Genomic DNA, 23,921 nt, shown 5'->3' on the forward strand with positions numbered 1-23,921 from the left:
AAGGCAAAAATGAATTGTCAGGGGAGCTATTGCCAAAGGTTCCTGATTCAGTAGACGTATTGGCACAAGCATCTTCAAGCTTTCCTTTTGAGATTGCTTTTAGAGGGCAAAATTAGGAACATTTAGGTAACTATGTAAGGAAGATGCTAATTCATTTGAAAGCATAAATGTGCTAAAGTCATTATTTTGTGTATTAGTGAAACTATCACACGTTCAAATGAAATGTGATGCAGAACATTAGGGAAGGAAAAGAGGAACAGCGCCTTCCTTCTCTTTGAGTAGTGATTAATTAATTTCCCCCCCTCTTTTCTCTCTCCAAATTATATTTTGACTAGGTTGGCGCCCTGCTTTCAAATACTACAATATGTGGATTTCTCTTGTGGGAGCTATTCTGTGCTGCATTGTGATGTTTGTCATTAATTGGTGGGCAGCACTTCTAACATACGTCATAGTCCTTGGACTTTACATTTATGTCACTTACAAGAAACCGGGTATGTTCTGGTGTTTCTCTTGGTTGCGGTGGGGGAAGAGGGATGTAGAAGAAGGGAAGAAATTATGGCCTTTAGGGAAAAAAGAAAAAGATAACTTTTCTGTTTGGTGACTAGTTCAAACTTCTGTTTCATAATTTTTAGTTGTAATGAAATGTAATTATGCCTGTATAATCACTGCTGTTGTTGCCCTTCCTCACAAATTATTGAGATGCATGCCTTGTGCTTAGACATAAACATTTGAATGAAAATTGTAGGATAAGGTGCAGCAACAAAGGCACTAGGAAAGCATGTTATGTTTTGATAGGAAGTGAGAGAATGATGTTCCCTTACCTTTTCAAATTGAAAAAGGTTTTGAGTGGTGGTTGTTTTTCCAGTAAACCATTCCTATAGTGATAAACAACAACTTGTACACTTTGTTCCTTTTTCTAAGAGCACTGTATGATCGTAAGTGCAAGATGGAGTAAACTTAACCAACAAGTGTTCCTGAAGTTGAAAATAAGAAAAACCCTACATCCTGAGCTAAGAATATTATGAAGTACTTGGATGATAAATTAATTGTAGCTATCAAAAGATGTATATGGGAACAAATAGAGAAGATACTGGGATCTTTCCTTCCTTTTAGATTATTACTTTTATAAGGATGTGAAACTGATTATCTAGCAGTTTTTCACTGAAAATATTTGACTTCGGTTAGGCAATGTTTTGAGGTTACTTTTTCCTGTGTTGTGATACAACATGTTTTTTCCTGAAGTGTTGTTTTTTTGACTCTGAAGTTGTCAAAATCTTTGAAATGTTGGGGGGGAAAAAAATCTCAATTCTTTCTTCATATAACTGTACAATATCAAACTCTTAACTTGTTTGCTAAAACTTATACAGCAATGTTAACTTTAAACAGAATTGTCTATTTAGCTGTAGGGTTTGTTGACTAGTATAGCGTAGAATGTTCCAAGATGTAGCTTCTCTGTTTTCAGTTGGCATTCAACATTCATTTTGTGATCATGTAGTTTTACAATGAACAGCTTTAAATAAAATATTGAAACTTCAAATCTTCCAACAGATGTGAACTGGGGATCCTCAACACAAGCTTTAACTTACTTGAATGCACTACAGCATTCTATTCGGCTCTCAGGAGTGGAAGATCATGTGAAAAACTTCAGGTAACACTTAATATTAAAGACATAGGAAATTACTTCCATGTATTCAGTAGGGTGGTGTCATGATGTTTTCATGGTTTCCATTAAATGCCTGTTCATCTCCTGTGGGTTATAACAACTTTGATTTTCACCCCTCTGGACATACTATGTTAGGATTTTATTTCTGTCTAAGAGTGCATTTTAGAAGCAGGTCTGTGGATGATGCCTGCATATTCTTAGATGCCTAAACGGTTTGCACCATTGCATGTACCATTGCATTCCTCTTTGATGAAACTACATTGGAAGATATGCTCGAAAGTGCTAGTGAGCATTCAGTGCCCATACTTAAGAGAAAACTGATACAACCTAAAATCCCCAAGATGTGTATACTGTGGATGTTGTCCTCAACACCAGCTATTTCACATTAGACATATTCTCTCATTGCACTTCAGTACTGGCAAACAGGCTATAGTTGTCTGATTTGTTGTCAGCCAGCATGGCAACCCAGGAATGTCCTACTCAAGAAGGCAATTTTCTGTCCTATAGTATTTATGACACTTTCTGGAATAAGCTATTGTAGAAGAAAGATGCATCAAAAAATTTTAACAAAAGGTATTGACTTCAACTAATTCCTCCAAATAAATAGAATCATAGATTGAATGTGACTTTACCATGTGGTCTTGTCCAGTCCGAACTCGGCTGACTCACCGCAGATCTGGCTGCAAAGTTAGATCCAACTTTGATGTTACATCAAATTGCTCAGGGCTGTATCCAGCCAAGTTTTTAGTATTTCCAAGGATGGAGGTCATGTTGACCTGTCTCTTTTCAAATCGAGCAGTTATCTCCTACATGCTGCCTTTTTTGAACGAAAAGATCTATGGTATTACCTGTCAGTTGGAAAAATACTCTAATTCTGACTCCTGGCCTCTCTTTGAAGTGACTATATTTTCTTGAAGTAGTACAGGATAGGTACTTACAATGTCTATAGTGCATACATACAGACAGTTGAAATTAGATGTGTCAGCCAATTATGATAGGTACCAGCACAACCTTGAAGAATGTGACAGTAAAACTAAATTACAAGTGTATTAATATGAGTATTAATGGGCATTCCAATTCCAGACTAAAAAGGCTTGGCTGTTCATAGGTATAAACCGCAAAACTTGAAGTTTAATTATGAAACAGCTCTTCTTTCTGAAGTCCTAAGTCCTAATGTGATATTAAAATCCCTGATTTATTTAAAAACATTGTATAACAAAGATCAAGCTGTGTTGTTAACAGGAAAAGTAAGTCTACGTTCAGAAACTTGTTTGTTGCTTAAGTATCTCAAGAAGCAATTTTAAAACCTTCCCTAGTGCAAATCTAAAGGCTGGCATTAACTAACTGTGATTAGTGTGGCAACCTCATTTCTGTCTGCTGTTAGTCTATTTTGGGTTGCAAACTTTGATGTAGGAACAAGCTTTATAGGAAAATTCTTGCCAAGTGTAACTTCCTGCTTGTGCTGATACAGTAAAGAAAGGCTTTGCTGATCAGTATGTTTTTAGAATTGCATTGGAAGTACTTCAGCTCTTTTGTTTGGGAAGCTAGTATATAGATTTCTGAGCTTTAGACTTTGTTAATTGTTATTCAGAGGAGATACAGATCTTAATGTAAGCCACTTTTAAGCACAGTGGCTTTAGGAGAACTATTTTTGGCCTGCTATTAGTTTGTAACCTGTGGCAAAAAATACTTTGAGTTCTATATTCTAAACCAGAGCAGTTCAATATTTATTTATTTATATTATAAGTTTGCAGATGACACCAAGTTGGGTGGGAGTGTTGGTCTGCTTGAGGGTAGGATGGCTTTACAGAGGGGTCTGGACAGGCTGGATCAATGGGCCGAGGACAATTGTGTAAGATTCAACAAGGCCAAGTGCCAGATCCTGCACTTAGGTCACAACAACCCCATGCAGCGCTACAGGCTTGGGAAGGGTGGCTGGAGAGCTGCCTGGCAGCAAAGGACCTGGCGGTGTTGGTCAACAGCCAGCTGAGCATGAACTGACAGTGTGCCCAGGTGGCCAAGAAGGGCAATAGCATCCTGGCCTGTATCAGAAAAACAGTGTAGCAAGCAGGACTAGGGAAGTGACTGTCCTCCTGTACTTGGCACTGGTGAGGCCCTACCTTGAGTACTGCGTTCTGTTTTGAGCCCCTCGCTACAAGACAGACGTTCAGGTGCTGAGTGTGTCCAAAGAACACCAACGAAGCTGGTGAAGGGTGTAGAGCACAAGACTTATGAGGAGCAGCTGAGGGAACTGGGGTTGTTTAATCTGGAGAAAAGGAGGCTGAGGGGACACCTTGTCACTCTCTACAACTACCTGAAAGGAGGTTGTAGTGAGGTGGGTGTTTTTCTCTTCTTCCAAGTAACAGGTGATAGGAAAGAGGAAACAGCCTCCAGTTGTACCAGGGAGGTTTAGATTGGATAATTTCTTCATCGAAAGGGTTGTCAAGCATTGGAACAGGCTGAGTCATCTCCCCTGGAGGTATTTAAAAGACATGTAGATGCGGAGCTTCGGGACACGGTTTAGTGGTGGAGTTGGTAGTGCTAGGTTAACGGTTGGACTCGGTGATCTTAAGGGTCTTTTCCAACCTAATAATTCTATAATTCTATTCTGTGATTCTAATATGGAAAAGGAACTGGAACTGCTGTAGAGATCGAGACAGATGACTGTACGTGGTTTTTATGAAAAATTATTTCCTGATAAAAGTCTGGACACTTCATCTTTTAAAATTGCTTAGAAAGTTTTCTAGAATAACTTCCTTGCAGTTGTTTGGCTCTACCTTCTGAGTGATAGTAATTTTCACAAAAGCATGTGATTCCAGTTTTTCTATTGGGTATGGAAAAATCTTAACCTAGAAAATGCAAAGGGATGCGACTTAGCAATGGGTGAAGAAATTCATCCCTCTGACCTAGTCTTTTCTAAAATCTGTTTCTGATCTTGTTAAATGTGTAAATTTTCATATTTGGTGGGATTACTAAGTTTGGAACCAATTAATCATAGGTTTGATGACAGTCATGGAAAAATTGATCTTGTAGGTGAGGTTACTACCTCTCCAGCGACGATTATGTTCTTATTGCCAATATTTGGAAGAAACTTCTTTCTGTTAATAAAAAACCCCACAACTCCGGATGAAATGAATTCTCATCATCTTTTTTTTTTCCTCCTCATCTATTCACAAATCTAGACCTCAGTGCTTAATTATGACAGGTGCTCCAAATGCACGTCCAGCTTTGCTTCACCTTGTCCATGCTTTCACCAAGAATGTGGGCTTGATGATCTGTGGCCATGTGCATATGGTAAGTACTCTAGCTTTACTTCAAAGTTACCTTGTTTTATGTTTTGTTTGTTTGTTTTTTAACCTGTTTGCTTTTTGTTTGTTGTTCTTGCTTGTGTGGGGCATTATTAGACATGGAGAACTGCAAAAAGAGAGATTTACTGGTAGGATCCACTCGATGTATGGGTCATCACTATTCCAGTTAGGTATACTACAGGGGAAACTTTGCAAAATTAATACTTTTGATCATTTGATGCTTAAATGCTGAGGGAGGAGACTTTGTAGGAGTAAAGTGAACATGGGATTACAGCCTGCGTCAGTTTCTGTCCTTGTGTCATAGTCTCTTGTACTCAGGCTTTGGACAGAGCAGTTGGTCAAAATGATGCACAGTATACAGCTAGATTTCCTCTCAAGGGTCACTGTTTCAGGGAGATTGATTCCTGTGTAGATTTCTTATAAAGCCTGGTCTAAAACAAACCTCCTTGAGCAGTAAATTCAGTATCAGATTAGCCAATAGTTAAAAATTGCTCTTAACCTTTCAAGTAGTTTTTATTCCTTCAGTTACCAGATTCATTTCATCAGCAGGTGAAACAGTAATGTGAACAGATTTTTCCATTCCTGTCCCCTTTCTGACCAGCTTCACTAACTTCACTAACTTTCCCTGTTTTTTGCCAGGATATAAGGTGGTGGTTTTTGGGGGGATTGGGGATGTGTGAGGGCTATTCTGCAAGGACATAATTTCAACAGTTCTTATTTTTTTTAATTTTTTTTTAAGCAGTACCTTCTGTGGCAGACCTGTAGACATTTTGGTGTAGGGGGAAGGAAGCAAGCAAGCTTCAAGTAACTGTTCTTCAAAATCATGCTTGTTGTGAGTTGTGTTAACTGTGATATAAGGTGGCTGTCGTACTCTGATCTGTACCCAAACTTCAGTTAGCTACAGAGAGGCAATTGTGTTTCTGATAAACATTGGTAAATGCATTTTAGCATATAGGGCTTATATAGTTTAGCTTCATATTTTAAGGCCAAACTTTTTCTGTCACATCACTTAAGAACATTTAACAAGCATAATTTAAATACAAAGATTTATTACCCTTAAATATGTTTAAATTTAACACTCTTACTCAATATGATTTGCTTCTGCGCTAATGACAGATAAGAGCAAATCAAGTTAAGGCAATCCACAGAACATACATAAGAACATAAACAAATATTGACCAGTTCGTTCTTCAGAAACTTTAATTCTTTTAATTCCTGTCTATACAAACTTAAAATTTCAGTGAGTGCAAAGGACAGAAACTAGACAAGTAAGATACCACTGATGGAATTACAGTCTTTCAAAAGTAGGGCTGTGCTGAAAAGAATAAGATAGTGTCATCCTTGTAGGAAAGCAATTCTGATAAGAGATTTTCTGGGAGCATATCCTATCACTATTTAAAATCCCTTTCCTACAAGAAGGATGACACTACCTTAGTCTTCACCAACCCTGACCATCAGAATCTGTATCCTTCTGCAAAAACAGAGCTACTGTGTCCTTGACTGTCCTTTATTCTGCATTTTGATGTCTAGGGGGAACACAGTAATTCCTCCTGATGGAAGTAATAAAAAGAAAGTATTTAAAGAGGAGATGAGTTTGACTGCAACACAGAACTGCAGAAGTGACACTACTGTGACAAAGGCTTTCAGATAAGGATTATGTACACACAGAGGCACACTTGTACAGCTTGAAACAAATATTCCCATAAAGCCTAATATTAAGTCATCATGTATCTGTGTATGCTTCATTACAAATCCCTTTCCTTTTAAAACTCCGTTATTCTTTGAAGGATGAGCTTGTGCCGCCTGCTGGGGAAGTGGGTTGTACTCTGCAGGAACAAGATTGCTAAAGCTTGAACAGCTCTCTTCCTAACTATGGGAATCTGGTCTGCTCTTTGCTGCTGACAATGCCTGGTATTTTGTTATTTTGGGGTTTTTTGATTGTGTGGAAGAACGTTTTGAGGTTCTTCAAGTTTGAATTGTATTCTAGCAGTGAAATTAAAAAAAAAAGAAGGGGGAGGGGGATTTATTACTACTTACACTCATAATTCTTGTGTTCTTGTTCCCTCTCCTCTTTTTGTTTCCTTATTTTGAAAGGGTCCTCGGAGGCAAGCTATGAAGGAACTGTCAACTGATCTGGCTAAATATCAGCGATGGCTAATTAAAAACAAGATGAAAGCTTTCTATGCACCAGTGCATGCGGAGGACTTGAGGGATGGAGGACAATACTTAATGCAGGTATACCTCTCTCTCAAATTTTATTTTTTTAAATGAAAGTGGTGAAGATGAACATCAAAATTGGAAGCATTTTTATACTTTGAAATACTTTCATTTTGCAGTTATCTTAAAACTTTGATGAAAAATACTTTGTTTTCAGCTTAAGAAAATAGACCCTTCAGTTGTTACAAAGACATGGTTTTAAAAAAATAATTTTTGTTCTTCTTAGGCTGCTGGTCTGGGCAGAATGAGACCTAACACCCTTGTTGTTGGATTTAAGAAAGACTGGAGACAATGTGACATGAGAGATGTTGAAACCTATATCAATTTATTCCAGTAAGTAGAAAATGCGGAGGTGCAGCTCTTACGTTTCAGTTCAGTATGTTTGGTAATATGTCAAGAAGATCTTAGTTGCATGAAGTCTCTTTCAGGTAGACTGAGATTTTCCATATTGCTGATCCAGCAGTCTTCAATACCTTGGGTTTTTCTGATATGGAAATGAGTAAGCAAGTCTGTATAGTTTAAACAGGTTAGATTTCTATATAAGAACTCTTTCTGTGTCTAGAGGTGTGAGGTTCAAGAATTACGATCTTTAGAGATGGAACTAGTCTCTTATGTGCCAGTCTGCTGAATTCTTTGAAGCATAGCTTCTACTGAAAGCAGGATTTTTTGCACACTAGTTCTGTAGAGATTAAGTGTAGTAGAGAATGAATCAAATTTATCTGAAGTTCGATCTTCACTAAACCTTGCTCTCATATAGAAGAACTGTTTTACTTACTTTGGGTGTCAGTGCTGTGTATCTTACAATATCGTAGCCAAAAAGGAGATGGAAAAGGAAATCACAGGGTAATTTGACAGTACTGAAAGGCAGACCAATTCGCACTGAAAAATACAGTAGAATAACTCATGCTACAAACAATTAAGAAAACTTGCACTTAACACTGAGCATTTTTTGTTTTCCTTATGTGCTGCTTAACCCACTTCATTTGTGCTTTACACTTCTTATTTACTCTGCATTTAAAAGAAAGAGAGGATGGGGGATTACAGGCAGAGATTAGAAAAGGAAAAAAACCATACCCTCACACTCTCCCAGTTCCTTAAGACAAAAGCAGGAGCAGCAAATGCAGAGAAAAATAAGGAAACATGTTGGTTTGTTCTTGGTCTTTCTTTTTTTCCTATTTTATTTTGGAATGGTTTGTGCTGGAAGATCTGTCAAGGCCAACAAATCATGTGGTTCTCCACAACCCAAAAGAGAGACCTCTGGAGGTAATAACTGTAGGTCAAGCGTATTTCTGGAAAATTTCTGGAAAATTGAAAGTTTCTAAAGCACACAATAAAAACACACCTAATCTGTACACATTTCACAAATTAAATAATGAATTAAAAATGTTCACTAATGGACAAAACACTTTCTTCTTGAATCAATCTCAGTTTTTCTTGCATTTATTATAGAATATGTCGATACTTTGAATATTTCTAATCAAGTCTTACTGCTTCTAAAGAGAAGTTTTTAATGAGTGAAGTCTTGAGAAATTTCTGTCTGTGGAAATGACATGGGAGGGAGTTCTCTGATTTATGGTTGTTTTTAATGAAACAACTGATGATTAATGGCTAATGCAAACTGTATGCTATGGTTAAGTTCATTTTTATCTGCCTTATATCTTGTGGGGGGTTGCCGTTCATTCTACTTCACTTTTACTCAACAATTTATTCAAGGTTTTCACTTGTTCCTATAATAATGAAGTTTTCTGTGTTTATTTTTTAAAGGAACAAATGCCTTCCCCATCAGATATAATGAGAACAGGCATGTTATAGCTAACGTACAGCTGATTTGATTCTAAATTGCAGCTTCATAGATTTTTAATACCCAAATGTTTTGGAAAGATGTCAGAAATTTTTGGTTATCAGATCAAGGATATCTACTCAAAATAAATCCCTTTATTGTTGGGGAGATAAAAAATTAGATTTCTCAGAATATCTTGTCATCATCTGTGCAGAGCTTGACCGATCTGTTCATGTACTTTTACTTAATCTCTGTTTATGTAGGGGCAAGAGGGAGGAGACAGACCAGATATCCTTTCTATGTGTTGCTTTTCATGATATGGTGAATGGTTCACTGATGCAGTTGATGGTTTGGAATTGAAACTGAAATTGTAACACAAATTGATGATTTGGGATTTTAAATGACAGTGTTTAATCACTGGAATTTCTTCAAAGAGGGTGTGTCAAGTTGGTCCCTTGGGGAAGAAAAAGTTGTAAAATATTTCATTTTTGTTCGTTTTGTTTAGTGATGCCTTTGATGTTCAGTATGGTGTAGTTGTCATCCGTCTAAAGGAAGGCCTGGACATTTCTCACCTTCAGGGCCAAGGTAGGATTTGCTTTGTTTCATCTGGTGAACAGCTGTTGTAATTCCCTTTGAATACTGTTTTCTGAAAATCTTAAATGAAGATAAGTTATTAAAAAAACTAACAAACCAAAACACCACTCTTCTTGTAGAGCAAAAATCACTGAAATTAGCAAGACTGAAATGTAAAATAAGAATTACCCGTGTTCAGAACAGAACTTGGTTTTCTGCGTGTCTCAACTTTCTGTACTTGTAAGCTGTATATAGTTGCTTCCCAAGGATTTACTATTTTACTGAAAAACACTAAAGAAGCTACCAAATTGGTATCAAGTATTTGCGACCTAAGTCTAGAAATTGTGAAAATCACAACAAATGTTGCATGATCCAGGAATGCTATGTGTCTGGTGTGGGTTGCCAGTGCACCCCTATGCACACCAGTGTAGAGTCCTTAGCAGCAGTCTGTCTCAAGTTTGGAAAGGTTTTCTATTTTCAATGTAGAAGACTTGGTTATGCTTTGTAGGTAGTGTTCTGAAGCCAAATGGTGTAATTTTAGTTAAATTTTGAGCAGACTAATGGAGGAAGCACATGAGCTTTGGCAGCAACTGCCTACTGAGTTGATAATGTCTAATTTGCTTGTTGTTACAACATTGCTACAAGGGGGAAGAATGCTTGTGACACCAGCTCTGTAGTTGGGGGATCCTCCTGAAAGCGGGGAGAATTTTCCTGGAAACATATGAATGTCTGAGGATTTGGGGAGAGGCAGAGAGCCTGTCACTGTGTGCAGGAGGGCAGAGGAGTATGAGAAACAACTAAGAGTGAACCTGCACTGTGAAAACAACACTGCTGAGAAGACTAGGAAATAAAACTCCAAGGTGTCAGAAGAGTCTTAGTGACTCAGTGTGAGATTGCTTTAACTCTGACAGCTACCAAGTATCTCCACTGAAGCCAAATCTGTAAAAAAACCTAGGCTGTGAGACATACTTGGTCTAGACCTTGTCTAAAGCTCATCTGCGTCTTGGAGTTACAGTGGAAATGGAAAGCGTTTCACCAAGTAATTTTTTTCCCTCCTGGTTGTACTTCCTCAGTATTAGCTAACTCTCTTTTATGTTTATCCCATGGTAATGCAATCAACACGCAAAATCTGGGAAGGAAGTAGCAAGAAATTACAGCTCTGCTAGGAGGAGCAGCCTCTTTGTAGGCATTTCATAGAAGATTTCTTTGGTTGTTGTTTTTATTGCTTTTATTTATTTCTCCAACTGTGAACCATCACAGTATAGTCACATACCTCTCTTGATACCATTTGGAACAATTAAGTGGTTTATAATGTGTTTCTTTGCTTTCTTAAAGAAGAGTTACTGTCATCCCAAGAAAAATCTCCATGTGCCAAGGATGTCATAGTAAAAGTGGATTATAGCAAGAAGTCTGAGACAGACACTTCTATAGCTTTTGCTCCATCATCTAGCGAAAGAACTCCCACTCTACATAAAGGTAACTTGTTCGTTAGCAGTGAAACTTGAATTCTCAGTCTTTCTCTCTCTCATTCCCTCTTCAGTTCCTCTCTCCCCTCACCAAGGAATTATGTAAGGGATTTTTTTGTCTGCAGAACAGGTGTGTGTCATGCTTTTCCAGCCATTGATGTCTAATCACTTAAGTACTTTGGTTTAGAGCTTACCCGTATGTAAAATAAATCTTTCATGTCTAGTCCCCAGAATAAAACAGATAGTAGACAATGACCTACAATGGATTTTCTTTGTTAATGAGTTTGACAGGCATGAAAAATTGCTTGAGAATCGTGTCACACATGTAAGTGTGATTTTAAGGCTGCCAAATTTATGAAGGTTTTTTCAGTTCAGACTAGAATATTATATTCATGTTAACAGACACAAATCGTTAAGGATACTTCGACATGACAATAAACAACTTAACTACTCTTTTTAAATAAAAGCTTGGTGTGACTTGATAGTTAAGTGAGCAATGTATGCTTTTTTTTCTTTTTAAGGTGCAAATAGATGTCAGGGTCTTGTAGGCTGCATTTGTGTGCTTTTCTTTGTATGAAAATCCATTTCATTCTACATCTTTGTTTTCTAATTTTTTTTATACACACTAGTAGTGTTTTCATTAACATCATAAAGGAAATTAACCTTTTTATTTTGTATCTTTAAAAATCTTCCAGAGGAGGACGAGGATGGAAAGACTCCAACACAACCACTGTTGAAAAAAGGCAGGCATTTTCCATGTTTTTTGTGTTGAATCATTCTTTCGCATTGTTAATTTCAGTTTTCCTTTTGTACTCCTTTCTACATATATACATATGAGAAAGAGGAAAATACCAGCCATGCAATGTTAATTAGCTTCTTCATATCCGCTTTGGAATTGCTTCATCTTTAAGGATTAGGCTGTGGAAAAATGCAACTTTGTGGAAATTTCCCAGAACAAATTGCTACTGCAAAAGAATTGTGCATGTGTCTAAGATATGAATGTTGGATAATTGTTATTTTTTTAAAGCTTTTGTTCTTAAGTAACATTTGAAATGTGTTCAGGAGCTTGCTTAGTTCTCTTTGTCTCACGTTTCTGTCTAGATCCTTACTTGAATTAGGAGGAAGGGAAATGCTACCTAATGGTATAGTGGAAGTGCTCCATCAGACTATTCAGTAGATCTTCTAAAGCCATAGTTGTTGCTTTGTTATTTGGAATTGTTCAACAACTTGCAAATTAAGGCATAATACAGACACTCAATGAGATTAACACCTGAAATAACGTGAAGCATTTTGAGAGATGAATTGAGCAGTTTTCACTTCCTGGTTTATTTCAGACTTTTTTGAGTTAAGTAAAGATTTTTGCCTTAACTGAGATTCATCCTACCTTTTTTTTGGACATTTTCTTCATAATTTCAACAGCTAGAAGCTGTTATGTTTTAATAATGGAAAGCGAGATTACATCTTGAAGCACAAGATGGCAGTTTGGAAAAAGTCCCAATATGCAGTAAAGTAGTATATTAATGTAAATCAGTCACAGATGTACTCAAAATTTTAAAATTCCTAATAAAATAATGACTGAGATGAGTATAAAACTGCTGGCTTTTGTTCAAGCTGAGGTTTTAATTAAGAGAAAGGGGGTAGTTTTTTCTGTAGTTTTAAAAAAAATAAATTTACCTCTGTTAATCTAATTGAAAATGCCATTGTTGTCTTGGTCTCAGCCAAATCCAATAACTTTGTTACACAAAATAGTCTATATTGTGCTTCAGGGCCTTGCACATGTAAAACAGTACTTGTTACAAAAGACAGAATTACAATATGCAGAACTAGCTTTTATTTTCACCACATTTTTAAAGAAAAATGGACTTAAAGAGGGAATAAAAGTGCTTAGGACATGGCGTTTACACATACATTAGTATCTACATCTTTACATCTTTTTAGGGAAGTTTTGTCGTATGCAAGAGGTAGCAACAATGATCTGAAGTATGTATGCAAAGCTAAATTGTCCAGGCAAATGACTGTAAAAAGATCATACATATCTGTTATTTTCACGTGTCTGCCAAATGACTTAAGATTTAAAACTTTAAGTTCTGAAGTTGTGAATTTGCACACTCCCTAAATACAGCTCAGTTTATATCCATTTAATCGAGGTTTGGAATCGGGTCCGGGGAGAAGAAACAATTTTTATTTAAACCTAGAGATACCACAAAATATTAAGTTGCATTTGATGAATTTCAGGGTGATTAAGCAAAACACTTCAAAAATGAAATTTCCTCATCCTTTTTTCCAGATTCAAAGACCCCATCTTCTCCTTTAAATTTGGCTGACCAAAGACTTCTTGATGCTAGTACGCAGTTTCAGAAGAAACAAGGCAAAAGCAATATTGATGTCTGGTGGCTCTTTGATGATGGAGGTAATGTGTTTTCTACTTAAAAAACAAACATATAAAAAAATAATACTGAAGTGATTTTTAACTAATTGTTAATAGGTATGTTTCAGTTAGTTCATATATGGATTACAAATTTGTACTGTTAAACTCTAACATGATAATATGTTTTCTGAATGTTCCCAAATCCTGGTCAAAATGCAGGTTTGACACTGTTGATTCCGTATCTTATTACAACTAAGAAGAAGTGGAAAGACTGTAAGATCAGGGTGTTCATTGGTGGAAAAATAAACAGGATTGATCATGACAGAAGAGCGTAAGTTTACCTTTAAAAATTTTCATTTCAAATGCTAATAGAGCATGTTACATGGTAGATGACTTTCACTTCCTAGTAGCCTTCTTTCAGTTGTTCTTTGGTTGAGGTGTAATCATATTTGATTCTGTTTCTCCAAAAAAGTTCCATTTACCCCCAGATTATTTTGGATGGGATACCTCAAGTTAAACTAATTTATCTGCAGCATTGTCTGACACTAACATTTTCTTTTTCAAATATTTTCTGAACTTGTCTTTGAGGGAGAGCTCTTCTCTTAGTTTTCTGGTTTTAAAAATCTATTTTTTTTCCCAAAGCATGTTGTTTTATATCCATATGCCAGGTAAGTTGGATCAATTTTTTTCCTATCATATTTAAGTTCCTCTTTTTTATTAAACTAGTGTTTTTATTACCAAACACCTACCTGTTTACCCTGTGAAATAATTAAAAATCTGATGATGTGTAAAGGCTTGTTTTTCTGATACAGGATGGCTACTTTGCTCAGCAAATTTCGGATAGACTTCTCGGACATTATGGTTCTTGGGGATATTAATACTAAGCCAAAGAAAGAAAAGTAAGTCTCAAAAAAACCCAACTTGTTTGTTAGTTGAATTCTTGATGTCTTTCATGAATTTATAATAACCTCATTCTTTCCTACATAACAGTTTTGAAAGAGTATTTCCTATAACATCCAGTGTTTCATGAAAATGCAGGAAATAAATTAAGCAATAACTCCTACATCGAAGAACATAGAATTTTGTATTTTTTAAATCTCTGGCCCTTAGGCTGTAATACTAAATGTAGAAAAATACATTTTAAAAAATCCAATTTGTCTGGAACAATCTTCTTTAAAAAGAGAAATGCTCACAAAAACTTAAATGGTCTTTATCTGACTCGGAGTCTTAGTTTAATGTAACAAAGCTTGGTCTTCAAATAGCCTGATTTGTTTTTTCTTTTTTAAAAAATTGCTTGGACTTGTAATTTTCACAGGAATGATCATACGTGTGATGTTTCTGATTTTTGAGTTTAAAAAATATTAATTTTAGATGGCTTTCAGTACAAATTTATAACAGAATGTGTAAGATCTTAAAATAGTATCTTCCTTTCCCTTCAAGTCTTCTTTAGTACTTTGAAGTTGTAAAAATATTTTTTACATGGATATGCATGTATCTGAATAATTTGATAAGTCATGCAAATTAGGAAATGTTGTTTTACAACTTACATTTTTTGTACCCTGCTTTTTAATCACCTTTTCTTAAATGTATAGAATATATGAAGCAACTAAAACAGTAGAGTACTTCTGGAACTCTGATGCTTTTGGATGTCTTTGCTCCTGGGAGCCTGCTACTGAGAAATGTGTAAGCTTAGAGGTAGCAGGCATTTATGCATTAAAAAGTTGAGACTGTAGAATTACATGGAATTATTTTTATTTCATAGAATTGATCCATGAGTTATTTCTTCTGAGAGCATTTTTTCTATCTCTGTGGATATGTGTAAAGCCTTTTTAAGATATCAGTTGGCATTAACGATAGCTGTAAACTAAGTGGAGGAAGACAATTTATTTTTAACAATTGTTGTGCTGTATAATAGAATATTGTTAATACTTCTCCTTTTTGTTCAGCCAAAAAATAGCAGATCACATTTGATTGTTCCCTTTTGAGGAAGGTGAAGTCATTGTATCAACTGACTTCAGTAAAGACCACCAAGGGTGGAGAAAAAGATGGGTTTTTTAGTAGTGTGGGATTTTCCTGGAGGTAAATGGGCATGGGGGGAGTGTTTAACTATATGGAAGCTAACACATGACACATACTGATATTACAATATCAGTAATACATCCCAAGAGATATTCTTTAAAGTTTGTTAAACTTCCCATACTGTAATTTGCAACCACAGGAGATTGGCAATACCTTGCCATCTTTATAAAAAAGCTCATTCAAATAGCATCAAAATGCATTTATTTCATTGGATGTAAGGCATATATTTCAGTATGTTCTGCTAAAAATCTTGTTTATTTTTCTCACATCTCAAGGGCTGGGGCTATTCAAAGACAAGTTGTTTTCATAACTTGCGGCCATCTTAATGTGGGTAGAGAAGGAAGGGTCATGTAAGTTGTTTTTTCTAGTAGAAATGAATGCCTCTTTGGTCTTCAGAAGGTTTTCTTTTTAAGTTCTTGCTAAAGTTCAAGTACATTAAAATTAACATCTCATATTCTAAGTGCAACAGGAAGACTATACAAGATGGCTGTGGCTATTTGCATTTGAATGCGCTCTCGGAATGTATTGTAAAGATTAAAAAGAAACAAAATAAAAATATCAGAGCCAAAATCCTAGTGGTACTAGCATGAGACTTGATAGCTATTTTTTTTCAATGCGACATGTAAACTTCTTTTTCAAATTTAATTCAGACGAAGCTACTGTTAGTTACTATACATTCTCTAAGGTAGTACTCTTCAACTTTCTAACAGTTCCAGTAAAACTCTAGCAAAAGTTGGTTTTGTTTTTTTTTTTTTAAACTGGCTAAAATTTAAATGTAGTTACATGAGGAACAGGGAAAGCTACAGGTGTCCCTAATTGTTTATTGAATCATAATGTCTTTGTATACAAATAGCTGATTTGATGTTCTAACTGCAATTGGCAGTAAAAAAATTTCAGTTCACTTTAAATGGTAATAAAACTTACTTTCTGATATCATGAAAGTCATTGCTGACATACAGACGCGTATCTGTTCTAATATGGCTGTTCACTTAATCATTACAGTATTGCAGCATTTGAAGAAATGATAGAGCCCTTCCGACTTCATGAAGATGATAAAGAACAAGAAGTTGCAGATAAAATGAAGGAGGATGAACCATGGAGGATAACAGATAATGAACTTGAGCTTTACAAAACAAAGGTTCTGTATTCTTTAGGACTTCATGTTAAAAGTTGTTAAACTCTTTTCTCCTGCTGCATTTGTGGATATGATATAAATGAGTTCATTCTTGTTATTCTCCTTTTATAGCTGTTTTACGAATGGCTGATGGAAAGCAGCATCTGAAACCATTTAGATGGTTCACAAAAAAAAAAGAAATGTTCCAGCATTTGAGGGGGGTGGATTAAACTACTTTCCTACAGTATTTCAGCAGTTAATTTAAAATACCATTGTCTATATTCAGCTGCTTGTCTTTTTTGACCAAACTAACACTTTTGCTTCATTATTAAAAAAAAAAAAACACCACATGACATCTAATAGTGATGTTAAGGAGCAATTAAATGCTTGACATTTTTCACAAGCAGTTGTGTGGTGTAGAGATGCCAGAAGTATTCCTTCTCAAGTGCTTCTATGGAGAAGACTCAGGTAGCATCCTATAAGAGGATGCAGATACAGACCAGGACCTAAAGAAAGACTCGTTAAAGTTTCAGTGATCCTAAGTCCTTCAAGACGGTCCTGAGTATATTCCACCCTTATCTTCTTTTTCCTGCCTGAGTTTTTACAACTTCTGTGAGGATTTGCAGTAGAGAGGAAATGGGAATTGTAGGTCATTCTGCGCTGTAAGTGTGAAAAAGGCAGGAATCTATTCAATGGGTAGGTACAGCAGCTGCTGCTGAGATCTCTTAACAGCATATTACCAAGGGGCTAAGGGGGACGATTTTATAAAGTACAGTTACTTTATAGCTAAGGAACTGCTTGATGCCTTGATGTTCCTCATGTATACAAACACTGCCAAAATTCATTTCAGTGAGGTAACTGAAGTGATGTATTCTTTTGTCTGCTGATAGGTTAATTGTTTCTGCAGACACTAGCCTGCAGATTAACTAGACTTCATCTCATCTGAGAACAACAGAACTGTAAGAAATGGTTAACTCAAAATCTTTGCCAGAAAGTTAGTTGACATAAAAGAACTGAAAATTACTGAGGAAGCTACCTCAGACGTTAAGACAGGATAGGGTAGTAAAAAAAGGCCTATTATGAAGGTAGGCTTACCAAACAAAGATGGGGCTTTACTTCTGTAACACCTGCCCACTATGAGCTTCTAGGATATAGTTGAAAGAACCTTGAAGAGAATATAAGGGGCCCGTGCTTCTAGGAGCTACGGAGGATGGTATCATTATTAGAAGAACTGTCTTAAATTTAGCTTTCATAGTACTTACTTGGCTTATTTGCACATTTTAAGCTTGCTGCTTTCTTCTCTCCAGCCGGGCAACTGTAGGCATTTAGGAAAAACGAACAAGTTGCCAAACTGAGGTGGAAGTACATGCTTTCTATAAGTGACTCATACGAACTGATCTTAACTGGTTTTCATTTTTCCTTGCATAAAGGAACTTGGAGTTTTTTATAAAAGATCTTCCTAACTAGTTTCTTTTTAATTACAGACTTACCGCCAGATTAGACTAAATGAGTTGCTGAAAGAACATTCAAGTACAGCTAACATAATTGTCATGTAAGTAAATGATTTGTGCTCTTACCTTAATTGATACAGAACTGTAATTTGAAATACAAACATACATAAATGCAGGTTAGGAAAAAGGCTGTGCTTGGCATTAAAGTATAGAAATATCCAAGAAGGTTTCAGTGCTGAAAGTATTTATTAGAAGCATGGAGCTACTACACTGATGAATGAAGAATGTCCTGTGTAGTTCTGTGCTTCTGACACAATGTTTTAGGTGACTACCTCCACATTTGTAGTGTGGCTCAGGATTCTCACATTCCTTCTGCTCCCACATGCCAGGTACTCCCCTCTCTTTTGGGTCCTTCCTTTCAGTTATTTTTCTAGGAAATCTCTATAGGTAAGTTAGATCATCATCCTGACAACGAATTTCCATGGAATTACTTTGTAGGTTTCTTTGCTGTGTTTTTCTTCAGGAACCTGCTTCAGAACTCCGTGAAGTAGTACTACAAGTGAAGTTTGAGGAGGGCAAATAGACTTTAGTGTTTTCAAAAGAAAAGAGCAAGGCAGGTTTTAGGAAGGATTGTGAGAAGCAGTGTTAGACTGCACCACCCCTAGCATCCTAAGAAAAAGCTGTATTTTAAAATCTTGAAGAGTCTTTCAAGAAATTATCTCCAACTGAGGAGAATTCTTCATGAAACTACCTGAATTACAAAATGGTGGTAAGAGGCCAAAAGTGAGGGGTAAATAGATGTAAAGGACTGTGGTGCTAAAGATACGAATTCTCAACTCACGAACTGAATTCTGAGCAAAACCCAAAAACCAAAAAGGTTCCAAAATTTTACTTAATAGCTACCTCTTCGCAGAATCATACTTTTGTATTTATATGATATGACTTGTACTCCACCAGGTGTTTCTAATTGAATGCTTTTTTCTCTTGTGAATTATAGGAGTTTGCCAGTTGCACGAAAAGGTGCGGTTTCTAGTGCATTATACATGGCCTGGTTAGAAGCTCTTTCTAAAGATCTGCCACCAATTCTCCTTGTTCGTGGGAATCATCAGAGTGTTCTTACCTTCTATTCCTAAGAGTACTGCACATGGGACAGCTACGATGAAATGGTACTTCAGTGCCCAGGGGAGAGTGACTGACATGGTCTGTAGTTTATTAACATTACAAAGGCAAAAAGTGACTCTTCTTTCACTATTTCACTGACTTGAAAGCACACAAGGAAAGTCACTGTATTTCTAAAGTTGTGACATCTTCAGTTTTATTCTATATTTTCTGTAATTTAATCTTGCTTAATGGGGGAGGACTCCTTGTTAGACTGAAGAACAAGACAAGCTTTTTGTTTGCTATTTGAATAGCAGCAATAAAATGTTTTATTTTTGATCAATGAAAGGATTATAGATTTATAAAAGCCTTTTAGCCTTGAGGTGCCTTCTGAAATTAACCAAATCTCATCCATACATCCTATTTTGTGAATTTATATAGAATGTCAAAATCTGCCTTCAACTAATAGTTTAGATCAGACTTCTTTTAGTTTCTAGTCTCTTCCATATTACAATAAAAATGAATGCTGCTTTTCAGTCTTCCATTGAGCTATTAGTTTTTAGTACTGTATGTTTTCTATTGTCAGAAAGTTTTTGGTTTTTTATTATTTTATCTGTTAGATGTAAAGGTGAGAATTCGGGCAGGTCAGTTGAACTAAAACAAATTCCTGACGTTATTGTCAATAATTCATGCTACTAAATTTTGTAACATGTAAAATAAAACTAATTTTACCAGCAGAGAGGATCATTTTCTCACATCTGACAATGTATACTTTGGCACCAGTCTGAAATATACAGCTAATATCAGCTGCTTTGGCGAAGGATAGTGACCAGTCTCTGCTCTGTAGCTCTAATAGAAAATCAAATTCATCTTACTGGCTAAGGCTTTTTATCTTACTACAGATTTTATCTTACTAGAGACCTGTCCTAGTTCTTGGCCTATTATGTTTTGGTGTCACTTTCAACTTATTTTGAAACAAAACTCAACTTAAGGCTTGAATGGGGATAATATAAGCAATGTGATGCTATCTAACAGAAAACAGTAAACACTATGTGGAATCTTGCTATCCAATATGAAATGTAAAAGCTACAGTTCTCTCGCATTTTTCAACAAATGGTTAAAAGGACCACTAGTTACTAGGGGAGATGTTTTTAGGTCAATTCATTCAGTTGTCAGAAAATATATTCAGTCTTATTAAATAATACTCAGGTTTGATTGTCTAGCAGTTTAGATCTATTCCATACTTCCTACTTTATACATTTTCTATGTTCAATAAAAAAACTGCCAATCTTGTGTGCCCTTTCATTGTGTATTTTGAAAACTTCATAATTTAGTCTACTATGAACACCTACACAAGAAATTTCACTTGAGCCTTTGTATAAAGGTTAGTAATGTGAACTGTTTTTTAAATTCCTATTATATTTTGGATAGAAAGGATTGCCTAAAAACATTTCACAAGCTTTTGATATTAGCATAGGAGATGCTACTGGATCAGTTTACCAGTGCTTGAGTGACTTTCATTTAAGGATGCACAGAAAAGATGTATTTTTATGCTAAATACATAATCAAATTGAAATGTAACTGTTCCTTTTGAAGGACAAAGCATAATCATTGTGTGGCAAGGTAGAGCTTCGAGTTGTTGTGAATAAAGATAAAAACATTCTACACAGTGCAGTAGACACTTGTCAAGTTCTTGGTAAACTGCAGAAAACCTTTTTGCTGTTTCTGTCAATTGGATTTAAGACTATTGAATCATTTCACTTCCAAAAAAAAAAAAAAAAAAAGAAAAATAAACATGCATGTTTTGCTGCTAAGTGTGAGATAACTGATGCCAGCATGAACCCAGCTTGTTATGATAAACATTGTAAGACAAGACAGTTTGCAGTAAAAGTGCTGTTTCCTTCCAGGTGAGGGGGTGGTGATCAAACTTAGCAATGTATCGATTACAGGCTTTACAGTGTATTTTAGGGTATAAGGATGTCACATTGTGAATGTGTGGAATCATTGCCATGTTTCTTCTTGTTTTGTGGGTTACATTCTTTTGAACAGATGGACAGTAAGGCATGGACTTAGTGCTGCTATCTTAAAAATGTGCACAGGTACACTTATTTAAAAGGTTTTTTTGCCCATTCAGGAAAACATTGCTTGTGATCTGTAACACAGAAACCAAATGAAGTGTGTGTATACATGCATATATGTGTATAAAATTATATAAAATATATCTAAATATGCATATGGGGATAGTTAAGGTAATGTCTGTGAAATAACGTAGAATGCTTTTCACATGCACTCTCAGAAGTCCACTAACGCTAGGCATGAGGTCAAGTTTCATGATTATTTGCTACACTAAAATTTCAACAGCTAATGGTAATTGTTTGCAACAGATGTCAGTTAGTGGCAGTCACTCCAACTTCTGCTTTGATTTTGATGCCAAATTTAGTTACGTTCCAATCACTATTAATTACTTGAAAAATGAAATCACTTACACATGGCAATTCATACCTTCTATAGATTAGGTTTCTTTGTATGGGTTTAGAAAGACAGTAATAGCTGGTGAAAATCAATTATTTATTTGTTCACTTGTATTTAGGTTTCCTTTTACATACATTCTTTTTATATGCTTTTTCTGACATATTTAAAAATAACTGAAAATAATTTAAAGATTTGAGCATTAGTGGGTAATGGCCCACTTGGTTTGAAGATGTAAGATTTGATACTGTACTGTAACTGTCACACACAAATGCTTTTCTAATGTTTTAACGTAATTATTGCAGTTAATACTTTGTACCAGGGGGATGTCACTGCAATAAAAGGAAATGAGTTCAATACAACTGCCTTGTCTAACAAAGCCTTTTTTATCGGTGGGGGATAGGGAATGATGTTCCTATTTCAACAGATAATGCTGAAAATAGTTCCTGATATGTGAATAAGCTTATTGCATGCACCTGATGCTTACCTTTATTGTAGAATTTGCATAGGACCATGAGTAGAACTTAAAGCCATTCAGGTGTCTGGTACAAGGGGAATGTTTGCTGCTACTGGGCTAGGAACAGCAGTGGTTGCATAAGAAAAATAAACCTTCTTTTGCTGTCTAAAATTTGTCATGACTTGACAGACAATGCAGACCAGTCCGCAACACGTGGTATGATTAAGCTGGAACATTAGTATCTGAAAACTTGTTCCTATTACATATGTAATTTGTTTTGCCTCTTAGAATAGCGAAGGACTGTCTAACTCCTCCTTCCTGAAAACAGTAGTCCACTGGGATATGAGGAAATACATTGGGAAAATAATTTTTAAGACTCAGTTGCAAAGCTGGTTGTAAGCAAGACAAGCTTGGCGTTAGCTCCACTAATGCACATTCAACTAGAAAATAGCTGAAAAATCGTAAGTTCAAGAGCATAGTGAGAAATGGCAAGTTGTTTTCTCCTATCAAATGATAGATACTTAGAACCACTGAAGAACTTTTTAACCTCATCAATTCTGGTGTTTCCCAGTGTAGCTGGGTAACTGAGATTTTTTTTGTTTTAAAACTAACCTCAAATCAATTCAGACGTCTACTGTATATCCTTAATTTACTAAATAATTGATGATTAAGTTTCTTCATGCATTTAAGTCTAAGCCCTGAGAGTGAAGTTTGGAGGACAGTTGAAACATTTGTTAACACTGCCAACTTCTATGGCATTGGCTCTAACCTGTTTCAGAATGTAAAGAGGTAGAGAAGAAAGTATGTAGCAGTTTTTTAGATCCTCCTCTTTGCTGGAGAAGTGCTTGATAATGATAGAGTACTATTATCTGAATTCACTGATGAGTGACTTCACGTATGCTTTCAAAGCTAAAAATGAAAATTGGATCAAGGTTGATCTCATCATGTGACTACACAATCAAACAGTGAAGGTTCACCCTGCACAACTCTTCTTGGTTTTGTTTTGAAGCAGGAAAGCACGACTCCCATCACCTTGGTGAATATTTGTCATTAGTATAGTTACACTTCTTGTATAACCTCTGTGGGATCCTGTGAAGCTTGCCACCATACCTAAAACCTGGTTTATGTTCAGCTGGCACAGGAGCTAGGCTCCAGGTCTGTGAGACTATGAAGGCATTGAATGTTGTTCTGCTCCAGTATAAGTGCCTTGCTTCCCTTTGGTGCTGGGTGAAAATCATCAAATCTTTCTTGCTACTCTGCCTCTTGACAGCATGGTGTGGAACAGGTTTTCAGAGTTAACAGTGTGGATTAAGTTGATGGAGCCTGATGCCTGCATTTAGGAGAGGGAAACAAGCTGGGGAAAATCACCACTTTCTCAACTTCTGAACCGGAAGAGTTAAGTGTTGCAGCACTAGCATGCACCTTCTCCAAACAGAACATGAAGACCTTTCTCTTGAAATTTCGTCAGGCATCTTATATGCCCAGAGGCCCAGCTCACAATTAACAAAGAAATTGTACTCTATGCTTTAGGCTGTATACATCACACTTGGTGACAAGGTGCACAACCAGAAATTATCTGTGTGACACGGCGCAAGTCAAGCCTGCGTTGACTGCTGACACCCCTGTTCTCATTGGTGTCAGTGGGCACAGAACTGAAAGCTGAACAAGGAGTCTGAGAACGGTTTCTTTGCTGGTCTCACCCTTGATCTGCTTGCTCTCTCTCTTCCAGAAACGGTTGGCTTTGCAGCTCCAGAACTCTGCTTTCACCCTGCCCCCTGCCAGCCTGTCTCCCTTCCCTGTCTGCCCTGCTTCTGCAGGCCCAGGGCTGAGAAGCTGCCCTCACGTAGCCCGCACAGCCATCTTTGTCACAATGTCATG

The 23,921-nt window shown here is 36.3% G+C and overlaps 1 protein-coding gene across 2 annotated transcripts in view; it reads left to right on the forward strand.

The window, feature by feature from the left end:
* Positions 1 to 20,794, forward strand: part of SLC12A2 (solute carrier family 12 member 2) — a 65,201-nt gene extending 44,407 nt beyond the window's left edge. Inside the window, exons 14-27 of one of the 2 annotated variants that reach the window (XM_074569190.1) lie at positions 336 to 491; positions 1,549 to 1,648; positions 4,846 to 4,957; positions 7,066 to 7,206; positions 7,415 to 7,521; positions 9,474 to 9,553; positions 10,877 to 11,017; positions 11,703 to 11,750; positions 13,295 to 13,417; positions 13,595 to 13,706; positions 14,188 to 14,274; positions 16,457 to 16,592; positions 18,053 to 18,120; positions 19,017 to 20,794. In XM_074569190.1, coding sequence (XP_074425291.1) covers positions 336 to 491; positions 1,549 to 1,648; positions 4,846 to 4,957; positions 7,066 to 7,206; positions 7,415 to 7,521; positions 9,474 to 9,553; positions 10,877 to 11,017; positions 11,703 to 11,750; positions 13,295 to 13,417; positions 13,595 to 13,706; positions 14,188 to 14,274; positions 16,457 to 16,592; positions 18,053 to 18,120; positions 19,017 to 19,152 — 1,547 coding nt within the window. In that variant the 3' untranslated portion in view covers positions 19,153 to 20,794. The remainder of the gene's footprint in view (positions 1 to 335; positions 492 to 1,548; positions 1,649 to 4,845; positions 4,958 to 7,065; positions 7,207 to 7,414; positions 7,522 to 9,473; positions 9,554 to 10,876; positions 11,018 to 11,702; positions 11,751 to 13,294; positions 13,418 to 13,594; positions 13,707 to 14,187; positions 14,275 to 16,456; positions 16,593 to 18,052; positions 18,121 to 19,016) is intronic. The other variant, XM_074569191.1, reaches the window with a different exon arrangement.
* The last annotated feature ends 3,127 nt before the right edge of the window (positions 20,795 to 23,921 follow it).

Source organism: Larus michahellis, chromosome Z (genome assembly GCF_964199755.1).
Source record: "Larus michahellis chromosome Z, bLarMic1.1, whole genome shotgun sequence".
Taxonomy (NCBI): domain Eukaryota; kingdom Metazoa; phylum Chordata; class Aves; order Charadriiformes; family Laridae; genus Larus; species Larus michahellis.